The following is a 19,258-nucleotide window of genomic DNA, read 5'->3' on the forward strand; positions in this document are numbered from 1 at the left end:
TATTCTCTTAACAAATGGGCAACAATAGCAGTTTTAAGCAGGGGAGAATCATTATCAAATGTGTATGTGTTGCAATCTAGAGGCACCTGCGTAGTGTGTGGGTTTAGAGTTTGAGGAGAGAACTGGTTGGCAGGATGTTATAATAACCTGAATAGGCCGGGCGCGGTGGCTCACGCCTGTAATCCCAGCACTTTGGGAGGCCGAGGGGGGTGGATCATCTGAGGTCGGGAGTTCGAGACCAACCTGACCAACATGGAGAAACCCCGTCTCTAATTAAAAAAAAAAAAAAAAAAAAGAAATTAGCCGGGCGTGGTGGTGGCGCATGCCTGTAATCCCAGTTACTTGGGAGGCTGAGGCAGGAGAATCGCTTCAACGCAGAAGGCAGGGGTTGCGGTGAGCGAGATTGCGCCCTTGTACTCCAGCTTGGGCAACAAGAGCGAAACTCCGTCTCAAAGATAAAAAATAACCTGAATAACCATCGTCCATCTGCTCCCTAACACTTAAAGGATTAGAATTTCTGGGGGTAGTACTTAAGCTACCAGAGAGGATGTCATCACTCAAAGATATAGAGTGATCAGAAAACTGCAAAAGAGACCTTCTTGTCTTTTTCTCTACCAACTATTATAATTTGTCATTGCCACTAGCATGTATTTGTTTGGCAAAACTTGCTATGGCCTTGTCTTCCTTCTATAAAATGAATTTGTTCTAAAATTTGGAAATAGAAATTACTGTTTTTGTTCTTTCAGTATAATCCAGTGGGTTGCTGCAGAGTAATACAGATTTTTGTTTTCAATGCTTTTAGTTTACACTGAAATGTTTGTGTTGGAAATGTCTTTTCTGCTAATTCAGTTATTGGAAAAGGGCTGTAATTGAGTAGGGTAGTAAATACTAATTGCTTATTTCTTTAACTGAATAACATTTTCCTATCATTAACGGATTGACTACAGGTGTGCTGTTTGACGTTCTATTACTTGTAACTGAAGTTAGCCTCTCTTCCTCTACCCCTGCGAAAGTGTAGGAGACTGGGTGATGGTCTTGTATTCCCTACAAGTTGGCGGCGTTGTTTAGGCCCTAAGCTAGAATGCTGATGACCCTATGATTCTCTCCCTCCACCCCTTACATCTGTTTTATCATGAAAGTTCTGATGATTTTTAGACTATTTTTCTAGGCTCTGCTTCACACCTCATTGACATCTATCTTCCCTAATTAAGGTCTTTTTTTCTTGCATGTATGTTGCCCTATTAACAGTAGCTTTCCAGAGGGTACATGGCTCACACCTGTAAACCTAGCACTTTGGGAGGCCAAAGTGGGAGGATTGCTTGAGCCCAGGAGTTTGAGACCAGCCTGGGCAACACAGGGAGACTCTTATCTCTACAAAAATTTAAAAAAATAAAACAACTGGGCGTGGTGGCACACACCTTATAGTCCCAGCTACTTGGGAGGCTGAGACAGGAGGATCCCTTGAACCCAGGAGGTTGAGGGTACAATCAGCCATGATCTAACCACTGCACTCCAGCCTGGGTGACAGAGTGACACTGTCTCAAAAAAAAAAAAAAAAAGGAAAAATAGCTTGCCAACTGGTCACAGTATTTGCAGTCTTCATTCCCTGATAATAAATCTCCACCTTGCTGCCATAGTCATCTCTCTTCTTTGCTATTTCAATTATATCACTGCTTCTGAAAACTCTGTAAGGTGCCTATAGCAATGGCTCTAATATTTGGGAGGGGGAAGGGGGTTCAAATCTCTCTCTTTTTTTTTTTTTTTTTTAAAGAGATAGGGTTTCGCTATGTCGACTGGGCTGGTCTTGAACTCCTGGCTACCAGCCATCCTGTCGCCTTCCAAAGTGCTGAGATTACATGGCCCTCTTTTTTAATCTGGTCAAAATGGATGGACATTTACCTCTGAAATGTGCCCAAGTGCATATTTGCATTCCATAGGGCTTTTTAGGAAATCACATTGAAGTTCTTTTACAAATCTTAACTTTTGAGGATGCTGTAGACCATCTTATGTTTTTTTAAAATGCTGGGGCTTTTTTTTTTTTTTTTTTTTTTTTTAAATGCTGTCTCATTTACTTGAAGTGCTCATCCACCCATCCCACCCTTGGATCCTTTAAAGCTCTGCTCAGGTCTTGTTTCTTCCAAAAAGCATCCCCACACTTTCTTTAAAAACAAAACAAAACAAAAACTGGATTAGATACACCTGCTTTCTGCTCTTATAACACCTTAAGAGTCTTACCCGCTAACAGTAACTTCAAATTAGCAACTGAATCATTTTGGTTCCCAGTGTAGACCCTGGCCAAAGTAGGTATTCATTTAATGCTTATTAAATAAATATGTAAAGTTAGGACTTTTCAAGCATTTTCCTTGAGTAAAATATTTACTATTTTGTAGCCTATGTTCTGGAAATATTGAACATCTAGATAATAGGTTATAAGGATTTTAACTAACTGGACACTTATCTATGTTTTCTAAATTTTGGGAGACTTGAGGTCTCATCCAGACTAAAGTCTTACTAAAGGGCATCTTTAAAAGTAAAAAAATTCAAGATTTCATATTTAGCTCTGAATGTCTGTTTCTTTAAAATCTCCTTGTTTAGCCAGTTTAGACTAATGTCTGAACTAATCGTGTTTTCCTTTTTGGGAGAGAGGTTAGAAAAGGTCACTACATTTGAAAAGACCAGTTGTGGAAATAGTAATTTTTTTTAACTTATCAGTGATATCTGATGTTATCAGTATACCAAAAGTGGACATAGAGTGTTAAAGAAGGAACCAAAGAGGCAAAGATACCTGGAGTTATTAGGGACCTACTTTAAGATTTTGTCTCTGGCACTAAGAATTTATTAATTTATTGAGTTTAGCAAATAATATTGGCAGTTTATTTTAGTGCTTTGTGCTTATTTAGCTCTTTTACCCAAATCCTCTAATAATGATCTCCTTAGAGAGTACACATACTCTTGGAAATGATTCATTTTTTTTGAAGGTCATATTTATTTATGTGGTTTCTTTTTTTTTGAAGGGCATATTTAATAGCTGCTGCAGACATGGAATAGTGCTTTAATCAGTGGTGAACAAGAAATTGCTGTTGTTGGTTATAAAAGCAAGGGACATTAATGTTCTTGTTCTTGTACCATAGTAATGAGAAAAAAAAAATAGTGGTTGAATAGTGTTTAATTTGTACAGTTTGTGTCAAAGTAGAATGGGCAGATATTTTGGTGGATAGGCTTTTGTCTTAGTTATAAAAATTAGGACATTTGGTATGATAAAGACAGAGAATCTTAACAGTTGGCACTGGCCCAGAAAATTCAGGGTGCAGTGACCATAGCGTGTTATGACTGCTACAGTAGGCATAGCCACCTCCTGAAGTGTTTTCAACTGCTTGATACACGGACTTTAGGCAGTTCTTGACTTGTACATGCTAATTCACTGCTTCCACAAACACTTCCTAGATATATGCTGCCAGATATTCAGTGTTGAAAACTTTTGCTTCTTCCAAATATTCATACAATATTCATACTTTTACTATAATATGTAGTAGATTGAACATTGAACCAAATGAGCTTGGGTTCAGGTACAGCTTGTGTAACAAAGCTTAGTGTTGGGCCTGCATCAAAGCAAGATTCTTCCCCCTTATTTGTAATTTCTGTAGAGAGCATAGGCAAATTAATAAAATTTACTCAGTCTCAAAAGGGAAACCAAGTAAATGATGCTTTTGTAGAAAGTTACACTGTACAAGTAATTGTTACAGGTGTTTTAGTATCATTCTTTACATTTTCACACAAGTCCTAAATTGTGCATTCCTCTTTGCTACATGATACGAAATTTCACAACATACTGGTTTTTTTTTTCTTTTAACCAAATATTTGCAATAATCCAATACAACATACTGGTTTAATACAAGAGCTTAGGTTAAATAAGTCTCATTATTACCTTACTTCCTTTCTCCAGTTCCCCAAAAACAAAAATAGGTATTACTCATGAATGGACTTGTTTTGATTCCTCTATCCGTGACTTAACAGTTTTTGCAGAATTGGATGTTTTGGTAGGAGGAGAAAATAGCTAATTTAGAGCATGGAACATTATTATATGGTGGGGGGGGCATGGGTGGGAGTTTTTTGGTATAAGGGCTTTACACACTTGGCACAAGAAGGGTACGGGAGGGTTGCCAAGGATCAGTTGAAAATGAGGAAATTTCTCTACTTTGTGTGCTTCATTCTGTAGTGATCATATACTCCAGATTCGCAGTTTTTCATACTGTTCCATTTTCACGGTGAAACAGTTGAAGTATGTCCTGGAATCTTTTTTTTTTTTTTTTTTTTTTTTTGAGACAGGGTCTCAGTCTGTTGCCCAGACTGGAGTGCAGTGGCATGATCTTGGCTCACCACAACCTCTGCCTCAGCCTCCCAAGTAGCTGGGATTACAGGCGCTCCCCACTACTGTCCAGCTAATGTTTGTATTTTTAGTAGAGACGGGGTTTCACCATGTTGGCCAGGCTGGTCTTGAACTCCTGAGCTTAAATGATCTACCCACCTCAGCCTCTCAAAGTGCTGGGAATACAGGCATGAGCCACCATGCCTGGCCATGTACTGGAATATTAATATTTTGGTTCTTTCAGTTGACTTCTCATACCTGGGAGCAGCACTATAATTTTTAGATGGACTGGGTTAGTTTCAGAGAATTGAGATGACAGTGTGTGTGGCCTCCTGTGACATGGACCCAAGTAAAGCTAAAATTTTTATGATTTAGCCATGCACGTGATTGCATTAAGTCATGTTTCGTGATTGTTTAGGGATCCACCATTTAGGATATTGTTTGTGAGACTACTTTTGCAGTCTCGTCATCTCTACACCACTTCCTCTCTTCTCAGCATGTCAGTCCTTTGAGCCTGTTTACACTGTAGTATTTATTTCTCCATGTTTTTCTCCATGCTCGTAAAATCATAGATCCATATATATGTGTATATATTTTATTATTTTATGGAAGTGGTCTATGTTTAACTTAGTATTTTGTGCCAAAGAATTGACACTTGAATAAGGTCAGTATTTTCAGTTATATTTTCTACTAGAAATGGTCTAAGCAGTTTTTCTCTTGGGAAAGAAATGATTACTTCATTTGTTTAGCAAAGTGTGCCAGGCACTAATCAAAGTGCTGGAGGGATATTCCGCTCTGCCTTGAGGGAGCTTACCCACCTAGTCACTGTATGAGGAAAGTCATAAAGTTTTAACTAACATTTGTAATACTGACTTACAGTTTAAGGAAAAGGCTCAGGGATAGTGACTTTCCAAGGACACGCAGTTAATGGCTGATACAGACAGCATTCTGAATTCTAGATCATACTCTTATTCTTACAATTATATCACACAATTTTAATTGTGATGCCAAGTAGAACTATAATGAATACCTGTATGATAAGAAGCAAAATTTATAAACATTTAGAATTTTGAATTCAGGAATTTTAATTTACCTTACAGTTTATAGTATTTATGACCCTAAAGAGAGAAAGCGTTTTGAAAGTTGATAGGAAATTATATAACTAGATATTCCTATAGTTGAAGCAGATTTTCCCCTTAGGGTCTTACCTTTATCTCTAGTTAGATTTAATTAACTTCATTGACCTAAACTGTTTGATTTTAATGTTTGCCAAGACTTAAAATTTACCTTTTTATTAATAGTAGATAGGGTGATATGCCTAGCATAAAATATAACTTGGATAGTTTAAGTTCAATCAGGGGAGACTGTTGCTTTTCTATAGAGATAAAGCAAACATTTAATTCCTGTAAGAGAAAGTTTCTTTCCTTAAGAAAATAATTGCTCTTTTTAATTTTAATTTTAAGAAATTCTCAATTCATGTTCTTAGCTTATATTTGAAACATATAACATGATGAATGTTATTTTTAAAATGAAATCCTGCTGATCTTCAGTCAGATGTGTTTGATTTTTTTTTTTTTTTTAATAATAGCAGTGGGTTGCACCACCACTGTTCACTCCATTTCTTGATTACTCACAAATTAATATATTTGATTATTGCTTTTTAAAAACTTGATAATTGTTTTCCTTGGTTTGGGAGTTTTTTAAAAAGTCAATAAAGTTTAATATTAATGTTTTTTATCCAATTACAGGAATCAGAAATACCATCAGAGGAGGGGTACTGTGACTTTAATAGTAGGCCAAATGAGAACTCTTATTGCTATCAACTTCTGCGACAACTAAATGAACAGAGAAAGAAAGGTATTCTTTGTGATGTCAGCATTGTGGTAAGCGGAAAAATCTTCAAAGCTCATAAGAACATCCTGGTTGCAGGCAGCCGTTTCTTTAAGACTTTATATTGCTTTTCAAACAAAGAAAGCCCTAACCAAAACAATACTACCCACTTAGATATTGCTGCAGTTCAAGGTTTTTCAGTCATCTTGGACTTCTTGTATTCTGGTAACCTGGTGCTCACAAGCCAAAATGCCATTGAAGTTATGACAGTGGCCAGCTATCTTCAAATGAGTGAAGTTGTTCAAACTTGCCGAAATTTCATTAAAGATGCCTTAAATATAAGCATTAAATCAGAAGCTCCAGAGTCTGTAGTTGTGGACTATAATAATAGAAAACCAGTTAATAGAGATGGTCTGTCTTCATCACGGGATCAAAAAATTGCCAGTTTTTGGGCAACACGGAATCTTACCAATTTGGCAAGTAATGTAAAGATTGAAAATGATGGTTGTAATGTCGACGAGGGCCAAATAGAAAACTACCAAATGAATGACAGTAGTTGGGTCCAGGACGGATCTCCTGAAATGGCTGAAAATGAATCTGAAGGTCAAACAAAAGTGTTTATTTGGAATAATATGGGCTCCCAGGGAATTCAAGAGACTGGCAAAACAAGGAGGAAAAACCAAACTACAAAAAGATTTATTTATAATATTCCACCTAATAATGAAACGAATTTAGAAGATTGCTCAGTAATGCAGCCACCTGTTGCCTATCCAGAAGAAAATACACTACTCATCAAGGAAGAACCAGGTAAATATATATACAAGGATACTTCCTTGTTCATCCTAATTCTAGTTGGATATAATCTTGAAGTATATTTTTAATTGGATTATTTTAATTATAAAGTAATACTAAAGTTGTTTACAAAAGAAGGGGGGACGTCATTCAAATGCATAACGTATTTGGTATATTTTCTTTGTCTTTTTTCAACACATACATGTGGGTTTATCAAAAGGTGTATTAATAGCCAGGTATTGCATATATTTTTAAGGAACGTGGACTCTGCTGCATGTACGGGTCTTTGACTTTCCTCATTTTTAGCCTCTGTGCTCACTATTTTATACCCAGTGCTGGGAAAGATAGAATCTTTAGTTGTAATATATAATCACTTTGTCATTTCAGAGACCCTCTTAACCTTTTTTATTTTATTTTTGGCTGTTAAAACATTTAAGTGTTTCAAAGAATTTTGCCAATTATGAGATTATGGTATTCTAGTTTGCTTAGGGCTACTGTTCTTCTGTTATTTTTTTATTTATTTATTTTTTTGAGTCGGAGGCTTGCTCTATAGCCCAGGCTGGAGTCTCACTGCCAACTCCGCCTCCCAGGTTCAAGCGATTCTCCTGCCTCAGCCTCCTGAGTAGCTGGGACTGCAGGTGCATGCCACCACACCCAGCTAATTTTGTATTTTTAGTAGAGATGGGGTTTCACCATGTTGTCCAGGCTGGTGTGGAACCCCTGACCTCAGGTGATCTGCTTGCCTTGGCCTCCCAAAGTGCTGGGATTACAGACATGAGCCACCACACCTGTCCTAGAGCAGCTACTGTTCTGTTCTCACCATAGAAGCTATTTTGTTTGTCCACTGTCACCTGATTTTCATTCACCTTTGCATTCGTTGCAAAGCCCTGAGGCCTTTCTCTTCAATATATTTCTCTCCAAAAGTTCTATAGGAATCTTAGAGAATCACATTTACGGTGGGATTTTTTTTAAAAGGAGAAGACCATTGTTAAGTCTTTAATCTGGCTGTGCATATCTTTATTTGAAGAAGCTCAGTGGGTTTGAGGTTTCCTATGCATGCCTGAGGCTTGTCCACCACTGTCATACATATTTAATGCTGGTTTTTTTCACTTCAAAGCACCGTAACTGTTCAGTGTCTGATTTATACGATGGTGGTCATCTGAGGATGGAGTATTTTCTATTAAAGGAATCACTGTTTTTAGTTGCCAGAGGGCAAAATGCCATAGTAATCCTGTGAAATGTTCCTCTGGCTTTTTAGATTTGGGTTAGCTTTCAGTGGTAGGAATTTGTGTGTGTGTGTGTGTGTGAAATTTTTACTGTGTGAAAATCAGCAAGTGTGTATATATAATGAATACTATATATCTTTTTCCTTGTACTTTATATCAAGTTTTAACAATAAAATCCCTGAGACAATTTAGTTAAATGAAGTATTAAGGGTAGATAGACTCCTTAGCTAGCACTTTGTTTTGTCTTAATATAGAAGACCTCTACAAATTTCTCATTAGAGCTACGTTGTCTTTGTGCTGTATGGATTATTTCTATTTAACAGTATGGTGGGAACGCTGTAGTGTTTTTAAATACACACACTTAAAGGAATAAATAAGATCTTTTGGGTGTAGCGGTTGTTTGATGGTAACTAATCAGCAGTAACCCCATTTAAAAAATTAATGCCACATATAATTGGAGTGATTTAAAGAAAAGCATTAATAATGAACCACAACGCATACTTTCAAAGATAACATTACTAGCAATTTTTATCAAGTATCTCCTAGCCATGGTTATAACAATGGACTAGTTCTATCATAAATTAATTGGTGGTCTAATATGTTTCATCTCTTACATCTGTTTTTTTTGGGGTTTTTTTGTTTGTTTTTAAACGGAGTCTCACTCTGTTGCCCGGGCTGGAGTGCAGTGGCACAATCTTGGTTCACTGCAACCACTGCCTCCCGGGTTCAAGCGATTCTCCTACCTCAGCCTCCCAAGTAGCTGGGATTACAGGCGCATGCCACCACACCTGGCTAATTTTTTAATTATTACTAGAGACGGGGGTCTCACCATGTTGGCCAGGCTGGTCTCGAACTCCTGACCTCAAATCCACCCACCTTGGCCTCCCAACATGTTGGGATTACATGCATGAGCCACCGTGCCCAGCCATCTCTTAAAAAGGATTATTTTCATTTCATTGATACCAGTTTGGTATCCGAACCTTGCTTAACTCACAAATTTGGTTCTATCCGTGCCGCCAATGTTATTTGGTGGAAAAAATAAATGGGTCTCAGAAGAGCATTATGGTTAGGGTATAATATGATATAGAGCCAAGGACTGGCAAATTTTTACTGTAAAGGGCTAAAACAGTAAAAAAAAAAAAAAAAAAAAAAAAAAGACTTCCACCTTTGTTGGTCATAAAAATCAGCTCATCAACTCTGCCACTTGTGACATGAAAGCAGTCATTTGTAATATGTAAACAAATGAAGGTAGGTGTGTTCCAGTAAAACTTGCCAACCCTTCGTATATATAGTAGTGGTTCTTAATCATGGGTATGCACGTTGGGATCACTTGGGAGCATTACATACCGTAAAGGGTCTCTCTTCTGTGGATTCCAATTTAATTGGTATGGAATGTGGTTTGGATGTGGAATTTTTTTTAAAGTTCTACAGGTAATTTTATGAGTTAAAGCTGAGATCAGCAAATATTACTATATTGGAAAGAGCCTAAATTGAGTCAAACATAATGAATTTAAAATTTAAAAATAAGGTATGCTACCTACCGCCTGTAGTCCATGATCAAATTAAGCTCTTGTCCTCAGTTTCCTCATTAAAATATTGTGTTGATTTTATAGAATTATTATGAAAATGAAGTGACAAATATGAAATAACTTTCTTGGTCATGGCAATCCACCTTAAACTTGGAAAAGACTGTTCAGGTTATTCATATCAGTTTTCTGGTGCTGTGTACTTTCTACCAAATGCCAGATAGATGGTCTTAGCCTCAGCTTGATTTTTTGACTGCTTGTAAAGACTTCCCTAAGCAGCTTCCAGTGTAGGATGACTGATTATTAGGTAGTCATTTTAAATGTAGCCAAAATTTGTTTCTCTATAACTTACTAATTCTGTCGTTGGGAATAGTATAATTTATAATTTATTTATTTATGTTTTTTGAGAGACAGAGTCTCCCTGTGTCACCAAGACTGGAGTGCAGTTGCATAATTTTGGCTCACTGAAACCTCCGCCTCCCAGATTCAAGCGTTTTCCTGCCTCAGCTTCCCAGGTAGCTGGGACTACTGGCGTGCACCACTGCACCCAGCTAATTTTTGTATTTTGTATTGTTAGCAGAGGGTTTCACTATATGTTGGCCAGGCTGGTCTCAAAAACTCCTGACCACAAGTGATCTGCCCACTTTGGCCTCCCAAAGTGCTGGGAATACAGGCGTGAGCCACTGCGACCTGCCTGGAATAGTATAATTTAAACCTAACCTAATTCCTCTAATCTACCTGATAACCCTTCAAATGTTAGACATTTAAAAAGTCCTGTTTTTGTAGGCTGTGTGCTCTTCTGCCCACCTTGTGATGAATACACAAAATTTACTCTAACTTTCCAGGCAAGTTCTGACCGATATAGAACACAGCCTGTGTTTACCAACATTAAGGCCTTCCCAAGGTCATTCAGCTAGGAAGAGTAGAAAGAGGCAGGTTTCATATTTAGGACTATCCTGCATGAAAACCTTAAAATTAACTACTAAAGTAGTAGATTCCTATCTTTTTAAAAAAATCAGTTCCTTTTAACTTTAAAATATTTTTATGATCCCCTTCATCATTAGTTATGCTTTAATTTCCATTTATTGAGAAAACAGTTTTCCATGAAATAAATGCTTTTAAATGAATTTAAAGTTCTATAGCAAACATCTGAAAAGTCTTAGTGAATTGTTCAATCTGCAAACAGTGCTTGGCATGTTTGGATTTGGCAGGAGTCTCTTCTAGTTACTGTGTCTTCCCCCAGGTCTTCAGCACAGAGTTTGTAAGATACAGCTCGAATAACGCTGTCTTGTATAATGTTGAAGCTTTTGTTTGGGTGCCTTTTAAAGATGGAGATAAGAAGGTGTACCCATAGCTGCAGGGTTTTTATTCAGATGGTATTTTTTTATCTTGAAATTAACATATTTGTTGTTTGACTTACTACAGAGTCATATTTGTTGTTTGACTTCACTTCAGATCGTTTCTTTTACACAAGAATACTTTGAAGGTAGAACTCAGAAAAGTTAGAAATTTCTGTCCTAAGAGAATATGCGCATACTGGGATTATGGAATAATTAAAACTGTCAGCAAAAACTAAAATCTGGGTAATCAAATAAGGGTAAAAATGTCATGAGTGAATTGCTCTGATAATATAAAAATTTCAAAATCCTTGTCTTGCTGATTTGCAACCAGAAAACATTAAATTTTAGCCAAATAAAGTAGATAACCTAAGATTAGAAATTGAATTACAGAAGTACAGATAACTAGTGCCTTAATTTGTTTTACAACGTGTATTCACACATGTTGTGTCCCATTTAACTAGAACAAGTCAGGTGTTAATCTTATTTTTAAAAATCACTTTATTCTGTGGGCTCGTGGAACATGGTTTTCTGAGCCTAGATTTTTAAATTTATACCTGTCATACTAGCAACTTCTACCTATTGTAAATAATTTTACTCTGTATGTACGTTGCATGCATACATACCTTATTTTGAAATGACAAAAGAAACAAATTTGCAAAATAAAGTAAAATTGGCAAAGAAGTTAAGAGTGCTCATCACGGATATAAATGTGGTTGCCCTAATTAAGCTTTTAATTGGCTCTAAGATACAAAACAGCCTTACTCAAAAGAGAAAAACATACCAGTTCTACCAAGATGACAAACTTCCTGGTACTGACTTCTGAAAGGAATTTCTCCAGTGGGATTTTTTATGTAGTTGACACCAAGTAATATAATGAACAGTTTCCTCAGATATTTTCTAGTAAATGCAGCAGTCGATTATTATATTTTTTAATCTTTGCCACAAGCTGATGTAGTTCTATGTAAATGATGTTTTTTTCCTTATGCCATACGAGTACTCAAATGTAAGGTAATTTTAGTTGATTAAAAGATAAAATTCAGAATTCTTTTAAATAACCTGAAAGTTTCTTTCACCTAGACTTCTGATGGAAAAATAGTTTTGCAGCATTTTTAGGTTTGTGTTAATCCTTACAAGTAGAGTTGAAACCAGGTTTAAGCTTTGCATTTATTTGTGTAATTGCTTTTTTGGTAAAAAAGCATGCAACTTGGTACTTTGAAAACTATTTTGAGAAAAGAATATCCAAACTAGATAGATTTAAGAAATCATAATAAGGCATATATTTGAGGCAGAGTCTTGCTCTGTCATCCAGGCTGGAGTGCAATGTCATGATCGTGGCTTACAGAAATCTCAACCTCCTGGGCTCAAGTGATTCTCCCGCCTCACTCTCCCGCAATCAGCCACACACAGTACTTGGGACTACAGGTGGGCATGCACCACTATGCCTGGCTAATTTTTTTTTTTTTTCTTTTAGTAAAGATGAAGTCTCGCTTTGTTGCCAAGGAGGCTGGTCTCAGGCTCAAGGGATCCTCCAGCCTCACCTTCCAAAGTGCTGGGATTACAGGCTTGAGCCACTGTGTCCAGTCTAAAATATGTTTCAAAACCATGGGACATGGCTTTGGTGAAGGAGACTTGGGCTTTAGATTCAGTTTTGCCACAATACTAGCTTTGAGTGTATCCCAGGCAGCCTCCCTAATGGGAAAGAAGTAAAATTTCTACCTTAAAATTCTGAAATCTTAATAGCTCTGAGGACCCAAAGCTTTTTCTTAATCATTTTGGCAACAAATCAGCTATTTATATTTTTTTTACTTCCTTAAATGTGAATATTCATGGGGTTTTTTTCTTTTTTTCTTTTTTCTTTTTTTGAGATGGAGTTTCACTCTTGTTGCCCAGGCTGGAGTGCAATGGTGTGATCTCGGCTCACTGCAACCTCCACCTCCTGGGTTCAAGCAATTCTGCTGCCTCACCCTCCTGAGTAGCTGGGATTACAGGCATGTGCCACCATGCCTGGCTAATTTTGTATTTTTAGTAGAGACGAGGGGGTTTTTTCATGTTGGTGAGGCTGGTCTTGAACTCCTGACGTCAGGTGATCCCCCTCCCCCGCCCCCGGCCTCCCAAAGTGCTGGGATTGCAGGCGTGAGCCAGCACGCCGTGCAAATATTCATGTTTTATTGTATAAGTATTAGTGTTTTGTATAAATATTAATGTTTTGATTATAGGGTGCTACTCCAGACCCCACATGGGGTGTTATAGTCATAGCTGTAAAATCTGAAAAATTCTGCATTCTAAATCTTACCCCAAGGGTCTCATGTAACAGATTTATGGACCTGGATTAGTTTTTATTCTCTTAGGAGATTCCGAGTGTTTTGCTAAACCTCTTAGGCATCCTGTGGAGTATGCTATGAAGGATGAGCTACAAGTCAGAATTTAATTTCATTTTTCATTAGTAACTTGGGGGGGGTTCTAATAATTAGGGGGAGGGTGCTGAAGGCCAGATGCTTATGTATTTATTTATTTTATTTTATTAAGAGACAAGATCTCCCTCTGAGGCCGGGTGCGGTGGCTCACGCCTGTAATCCCAGCACTTTGGGAGGCCGAGGCAGGCGGATCACGAGGGCAAGAGATCGGGACCATCCTGGCCAACATGGAGAAACCCCGTCTCTACTACAAATACAAAAATTAGCTGGGTGTGGTGGCGCGCGCCTGTAATCCCAGCTACTCAGGAGGCTGAGGCAGGAGAATCACTTTAACCTCAGGAGGCAGAGGTTGCAGTGAGCCGAGACCGAGCCACTGCACTCCAGCTGGGTGACAGAGTGAGACTCAGTCTCAAAAAAAAAAAAAAACTGGGCACGGTGGCTCACGCCTGTAATCCCAGCACTTTGGGAGGCCGAGGCGGGTGGATCACAAGGTCAGGAGATCGAGACTATCCTGGCTAACACAGTGAAACCCCGTCTCTACTAAAAATACAAAAAAAAATCAGCCAGGCACAGTGGCGGGCACCTGAAGTCCCAGCTACTTGGGAGGCTGAGGCAGGAGAATGGCTTGAACCCGGGAGCGGAGGTTGCAGTGAGCCGAGATCGCGCCACTGCACTCCAGCCTGGGGGACAGAGCGAGACTCCGTCTCAAAAAAAAAAAAAAAAAAAAAAAAAAGATCTCCCTCTGTCAACCAGGCTGGAGTGCAGTGACCATAGTTCACTGCAGCCTCAAACCCCTGGACTCAAGTGATCCTCCTGCCTCAGCCTCCTGAGTACCTGGACACACCTACAGGCATAGGCCACCACTGTTGGCTAATTTTTTTTAGATTTTTAAAATAGAGACAGGGTCTCATTATGTTGCCCACACTGGTCTCCAGCTCTTGGGCTCAACTCTCCTCCTGCCTCAGCCTCCCAGAGTGCTGGGGTTGCAGGCATGAGCCACCGTACCCAGCCCTGATGCTTATTTTTAAAAATAAATAATAGTTAATGAGTTATACAATATACTAACGCATAAGAATCTTCAGTATTTAATTTTAAAAGATGGTAGTAGGCAACCATATGGTAGTGGAAATAGTAGTCTGCCACTGTTTCCCCTTTTGCTCTGCTTACTGTTGGTTTCCTTCCCTGTATCATACTTGACCCAAGAAGTGGCTGCACTGTTGATTATTACCTGTAAGTTAGAAACTCTTTAAGTGGTCAGAATAAAGCTGAAGAGCTGAAGAAGTCTTATGTGGGTCAGTTAAAGCATTTTTGTGACTTCTTCCTGCTGAAGGTGTTGTCTAAACCATATAAATGTCAGTCCCTGAAAGTTTTTTATAGAACTGAATTTTTGGTTTCTGATACAGACTTAATATATAGTAAGGTGACCAGATAGTGTAAATTTTCATTCAAAGCTTTACTCTTCAGAAATGTTACAACTTTCTGGGAACTCCAAAATAGCTTTCCACATATAATAGGAAATTTGGAAACGTTTTTATTTAAAATATAAAGACACTGAGCAATAGGCCACATAATGTCAAGATTGAGGAGTCCGTTACGCGGAACTCATTCACAATAGGGTGACTGTGGGGTAGAGTAAGTGGGGTAGAAACATACTCATTGCCGCCATGTGATAAATGTTAAAATTAGATTATTTAAGATGCATGACGGGGTGCAGTGGAACAGTCCTAACTGCCCAGAAGAGTTGGGAAAGCTTCATAGAGAAGGCAGTGTGAGTGAATCTTCTGTTATGTAGGAGTTTGCTAGGAGGGGAAGAAGAGCATTCGTTGACTTGCAAGATGGGAAGCAATTGGAATAAGTGGGTCAAAGAATAGAAAAGGGGTAGTGTTGTGGGGACATCTCCAATTTCCTACAATCTTGTCTATAGGTATAACTAGTTATTTTTGTATTGTAATAAATTCTGACTTGTTTTACAGACTCTGAAGTAGTGAGTGGTTTTTAACTAGAAATTTGATCTGTTCATAAGACTAAAAAGTTTAAGAGAATTTTTCATGGATTGGAGGTGGGGCATGTACTGGGGGGACCTGTTAGGGAGAAATAACAGCACTTTGGAATAATGCAAGGAAGAAACAGTTGAGCCTAGTCTAAGTAAGATGGGGCAGTCACTTGTCAATGAGTTTGCGAGTGAAAGGGAAGGTATTTTGAGTTTAAAAGGCCGCTACAGGAACTGTAAAGGGTGGTTTATATAATACATTTGCAACTGAATTTACTCTCCACTGAAAGGAGAAAACTGAAGAGAAAAAATCTATACCTGTTTATGGGGGGAAAACACCGAACACATTTACTTTTAGTTCTGAAACTGTCACCATAAGAGAAACTTGTGCTAATATGTATTTGTATAAAAATGAAAGTTGAGTAGATCTGAGTCTGAGTTTTTATACAACTTGTTTAGCTGTTTCTTAAAACTTCTTTCCCAGGGTCTTGTCTCATATTTTTTCAACAGTATTTGTGTTCTAAGAAAATCTGGATTAGTCTGCACTTGCCTAATAGTTGGAATGTTGAGAACCACAAGCAAATGGTCAGGGAAACCTTCTTTCCAACTCAGTCTTGTTTAATTTAGCATTCACAGGCAGGTGCTGTACTACTCACTTCGCACATGATTTGGAAGAGTTGCTAGCCCCCTGTGATCTAAAATTCCTGTCATGACCAAGGCACCAAGATTAGTCTTGTCTTTTAATGATACCTTGTTTTGTCTTGTACTTTGCTCAATATTTTCGTTTACTAATATCATTGGTCATGGGCACATTTTTGGGAGGTAGAGACTGAGATTTAGACCAGTCTTTTAATCCCATCTCATTCTTTTTCCACTGTTACCAGATTTTCAAAAATCTATGGTAATATTTTCATTTTTTTAGGAGACAGGGTCTTGGACACTGCACTTGGAGGGAGTGCAGTGGCGTGATCATAGCTCGCTGCAGCCTTGAACTCATGGGCTCAAGCAATCCTCCTACCTTGGTTTCCTCCCAAAGTGCTGGGATTACAGACATGAGCCATTGTACCCGTCCTTCCATGAATAGTACCTCTCATGAAGATATTTTTTAAAATGCAATACATGGTTAATTAGAGAAGTATATAAATGTGAATTCTAAGGAGGAGATTGCTTTAAAGTAGACAAAAAGTATTACTGTAAAGAGCAATGATAGCTAGTACCTTGGTATCCTTAAGGTTTTGGAGAATGTATTGTTAAATAAAGGGAAGGTAATAAAGTGGATGCTGGTTTAACACAGAGTGGAATTAATGTTTATTTTTGTTCATTTCACAAAAAGAGCATATCAAGTATCAGTAGCAAAGTACGTGTGAATATACTTCTGCACTCATGTTCCCAGCATTGCAAATTGTAGTTTTTTGATTGCCTGCTTATGTGCCAGGCCCTGAGGCTTGGTGCTTGTAATAAACTGTCAGGAAGCAATGTAATACAGTTACTAAATAGTGCAGACCTCTGCCACTAGCTTGTTATTTAACCTCCCTCAGCCTTAGTTTACTCATTGATAAAAAGTTGAAAGATTTTAGTGCTGGATGCATACAATGCATACAATCCATTTTTGTTATAGGGGTTGCTATTATCTGTTCACTGAGAAAAGACATTTTTTAAAATAGAAGAAATCCTACATGGCTTGTCATTTAGCTCTGGTCATTTGAATATTATGTACCACCCATGTACCTGCCACCAGTCAGAAAAATAGCTGTCATCTTGTGAAACCATTGTGGGGGGGGGGTGTGTGTGTGTGTGTGTGTGTGTTTTAGAAAAGTGCAGTAGTGAGAAGAGAGGAAAGGAAACTAATGTTTGAATCAGTCTTCAGAAAGGATTTGTGCTGTTTGCAAAGAAATCTTAGCCCTTTTTTTGCTACCTTTAAATGAAGCATAAGATTCCCATAGGAAGATACTGGATATCACAAAAGCAGGTGTATTAGAGTTTATTTTGTAATCTTGTAATTTTAGAGAAAAAGATGATGACCAAGAGTTGCTATCATGCTTCCTAATAAAGCAAAATTCATTCGTGTCAAGTAAATGGTTGGTTGGTTGGCTTCTATTCCATTCACATCAACATCTCTAATAATGAGTTGCTAGGTGGTTTGGCTGGTTTTGAATAAGGTAAGCAGTGACATAATATATTGCTTCCTGAAAGTTAAGCGCACACTATTGTCAAAAGATTGTCAACTTGGAAGAACTCACCTGTTTTTGAGATTTGTTTTTGATATCAAGAACCAAGTAGTTGGTGCCTTTCAAAAGAGACACAAGACAAATATACTTGCTATTTATTTCGTAAGGTTTTGGCCGAGGAGGTCTATACTTGTTGTCCATGTAGAATTAGAAATCACAAGTTCTAATATAATACTTCAGGGGTAGGGTAGGAGATAGGAAATGCCTCTTAAGAATTGAGGAAAGCCTTCAACAATTCACTATAGAATTTTGCATAAATAGAAACCTGTATTTGGAAACCCACTTGGCAGAATTGTAAGAAATGTCCTTGAACAGACTGCATTTCAGAATAATGACTTTTTTAAAAAAAGATTGAGAAATCTAGTGAAATTGAATAATTGTATTTCTTATTTTTATTTCAGTTTTGTTGAGACAGGGTCTCACTCTTGCCCACGCTGGAGTATAGTGGTGTGATTGTAGCTCACTGCAGCCTTGGACTCCTGGGCTCAAGCCATCCTCCCGCCTCAGCCTCCTCAGTAGCTAGGACTAGTACATGCCTGGCCAATTTTATTTTTTGATTATTGAAATACATTTAACTTTAAGAAAACAAAACCACTAAATTTCAATTAAATATTTTCAGTTCATGATAGGTTTTAGTTTAATTGTAGACCAAAAAACCAAATTATTCTTCAGATACCATGAATTAAAACTAAACTTTGTTTAGTGATGCAAGTTGCAAAGGGCAAGACTATTCAAGCCAGCATTTAACTATAATACATATATATCCAAAAGTGCTGGGATTACAGGCTTGAGCCTCACCATGCATGGCAAACAATATTTTTAAAAGCCTTTTATTTATCATGCGTTATGATAAATACTAGGAAAATACCTAAATAGTATCCTATGTAGCTATTATCCTAGATACCTGAACAGTATCCCCGTTCTTAAGGATTGGGCAAAGGAGTTCTGTATCTATTTACTGTTCTTTCCACATTAAATACTTGGTTCATTGTTCTGACTTCCAACCCATTTACTCTAAGCAATAATGCTACATTCTACTAATTTCACCTTACAAAGAAAAGAGAAGCCAACAGCCTGGTGGAATATCCTTAAGTTCTGGCTTTAACTCTCTCTATGTACACTGCTGGTCTCTGTTGTCTCAAGTACCCAGACCTGTGCTCCTGTATCGCAAGACTCCTTAGGAATCTTACACAATGGATAATTCCTTCTCTTCGCAGCAATATCTTTAGTATCTTTAACTTCTCCCTTTAGTGACTCCTTCCTGTCAGTATTTACATATGTAATTTTCGGCCAGGTGCTGTGGTTCATGCCTGTAATCCCAGCACTTTGGGGAGGCCAAGGCAAGAGGATTGCTTGAGCTCAGGCATTCAAGACCAGCCTGGGCAACATAGTGAGACCCTGTCTATACAAAAAATTACAAAAATTAGCCAGGTGTGGTGGTGTGCACCTGTAGTCCCAGCTATTTGAGAGGCTGAAGTAGAAGAATCGGTTGAACCTGGTTGGCAGAGGTTGTAGTGAGCTGAGATCGAGCCACTGCACTCCAGCC

General features: G+C 38.0%; 1 protein-coding gene across 2 annotated transcripts in view; it reads left to right on the plus strand.

Annotated features, from left to right (window-relative positions):
• ZBTB10 (zinc finger and BTB domain containing 10) overlaps nt 1-19,258 on the plus strand; it is a 40,581-nt gene that overhangs the window by 7,608 nt on the left and 13,715 nt on the right. For both annotated transcript variants that reach the window (XM_024251494.3, XM_009243897.4), the window contains exon 2: nt 6,115-7,003. In XM_024251494.3, the coding sequence (XP_024107262.1) occupies nt 6,115-7,003 (889 nt within the window). The remainder of the gene's footprint in view (nt 1-6,114; nt 7,004-19,258) is intronic.

Source organism: Pongo abelii, chromosome 7 (assembly GCF_028885655.2).
Source record: "Pongo abelii isolate AG06213 chromosome 7, NHGRI_mPonAbe1-v2.0_pri, whole genome shotgun sequence".
NCBI classification, from domain to species: Eukaryota; Metazoa; Chordata; class Mammalia; order Primates; family Hominidae; genus Pongo; species Pongo abelii.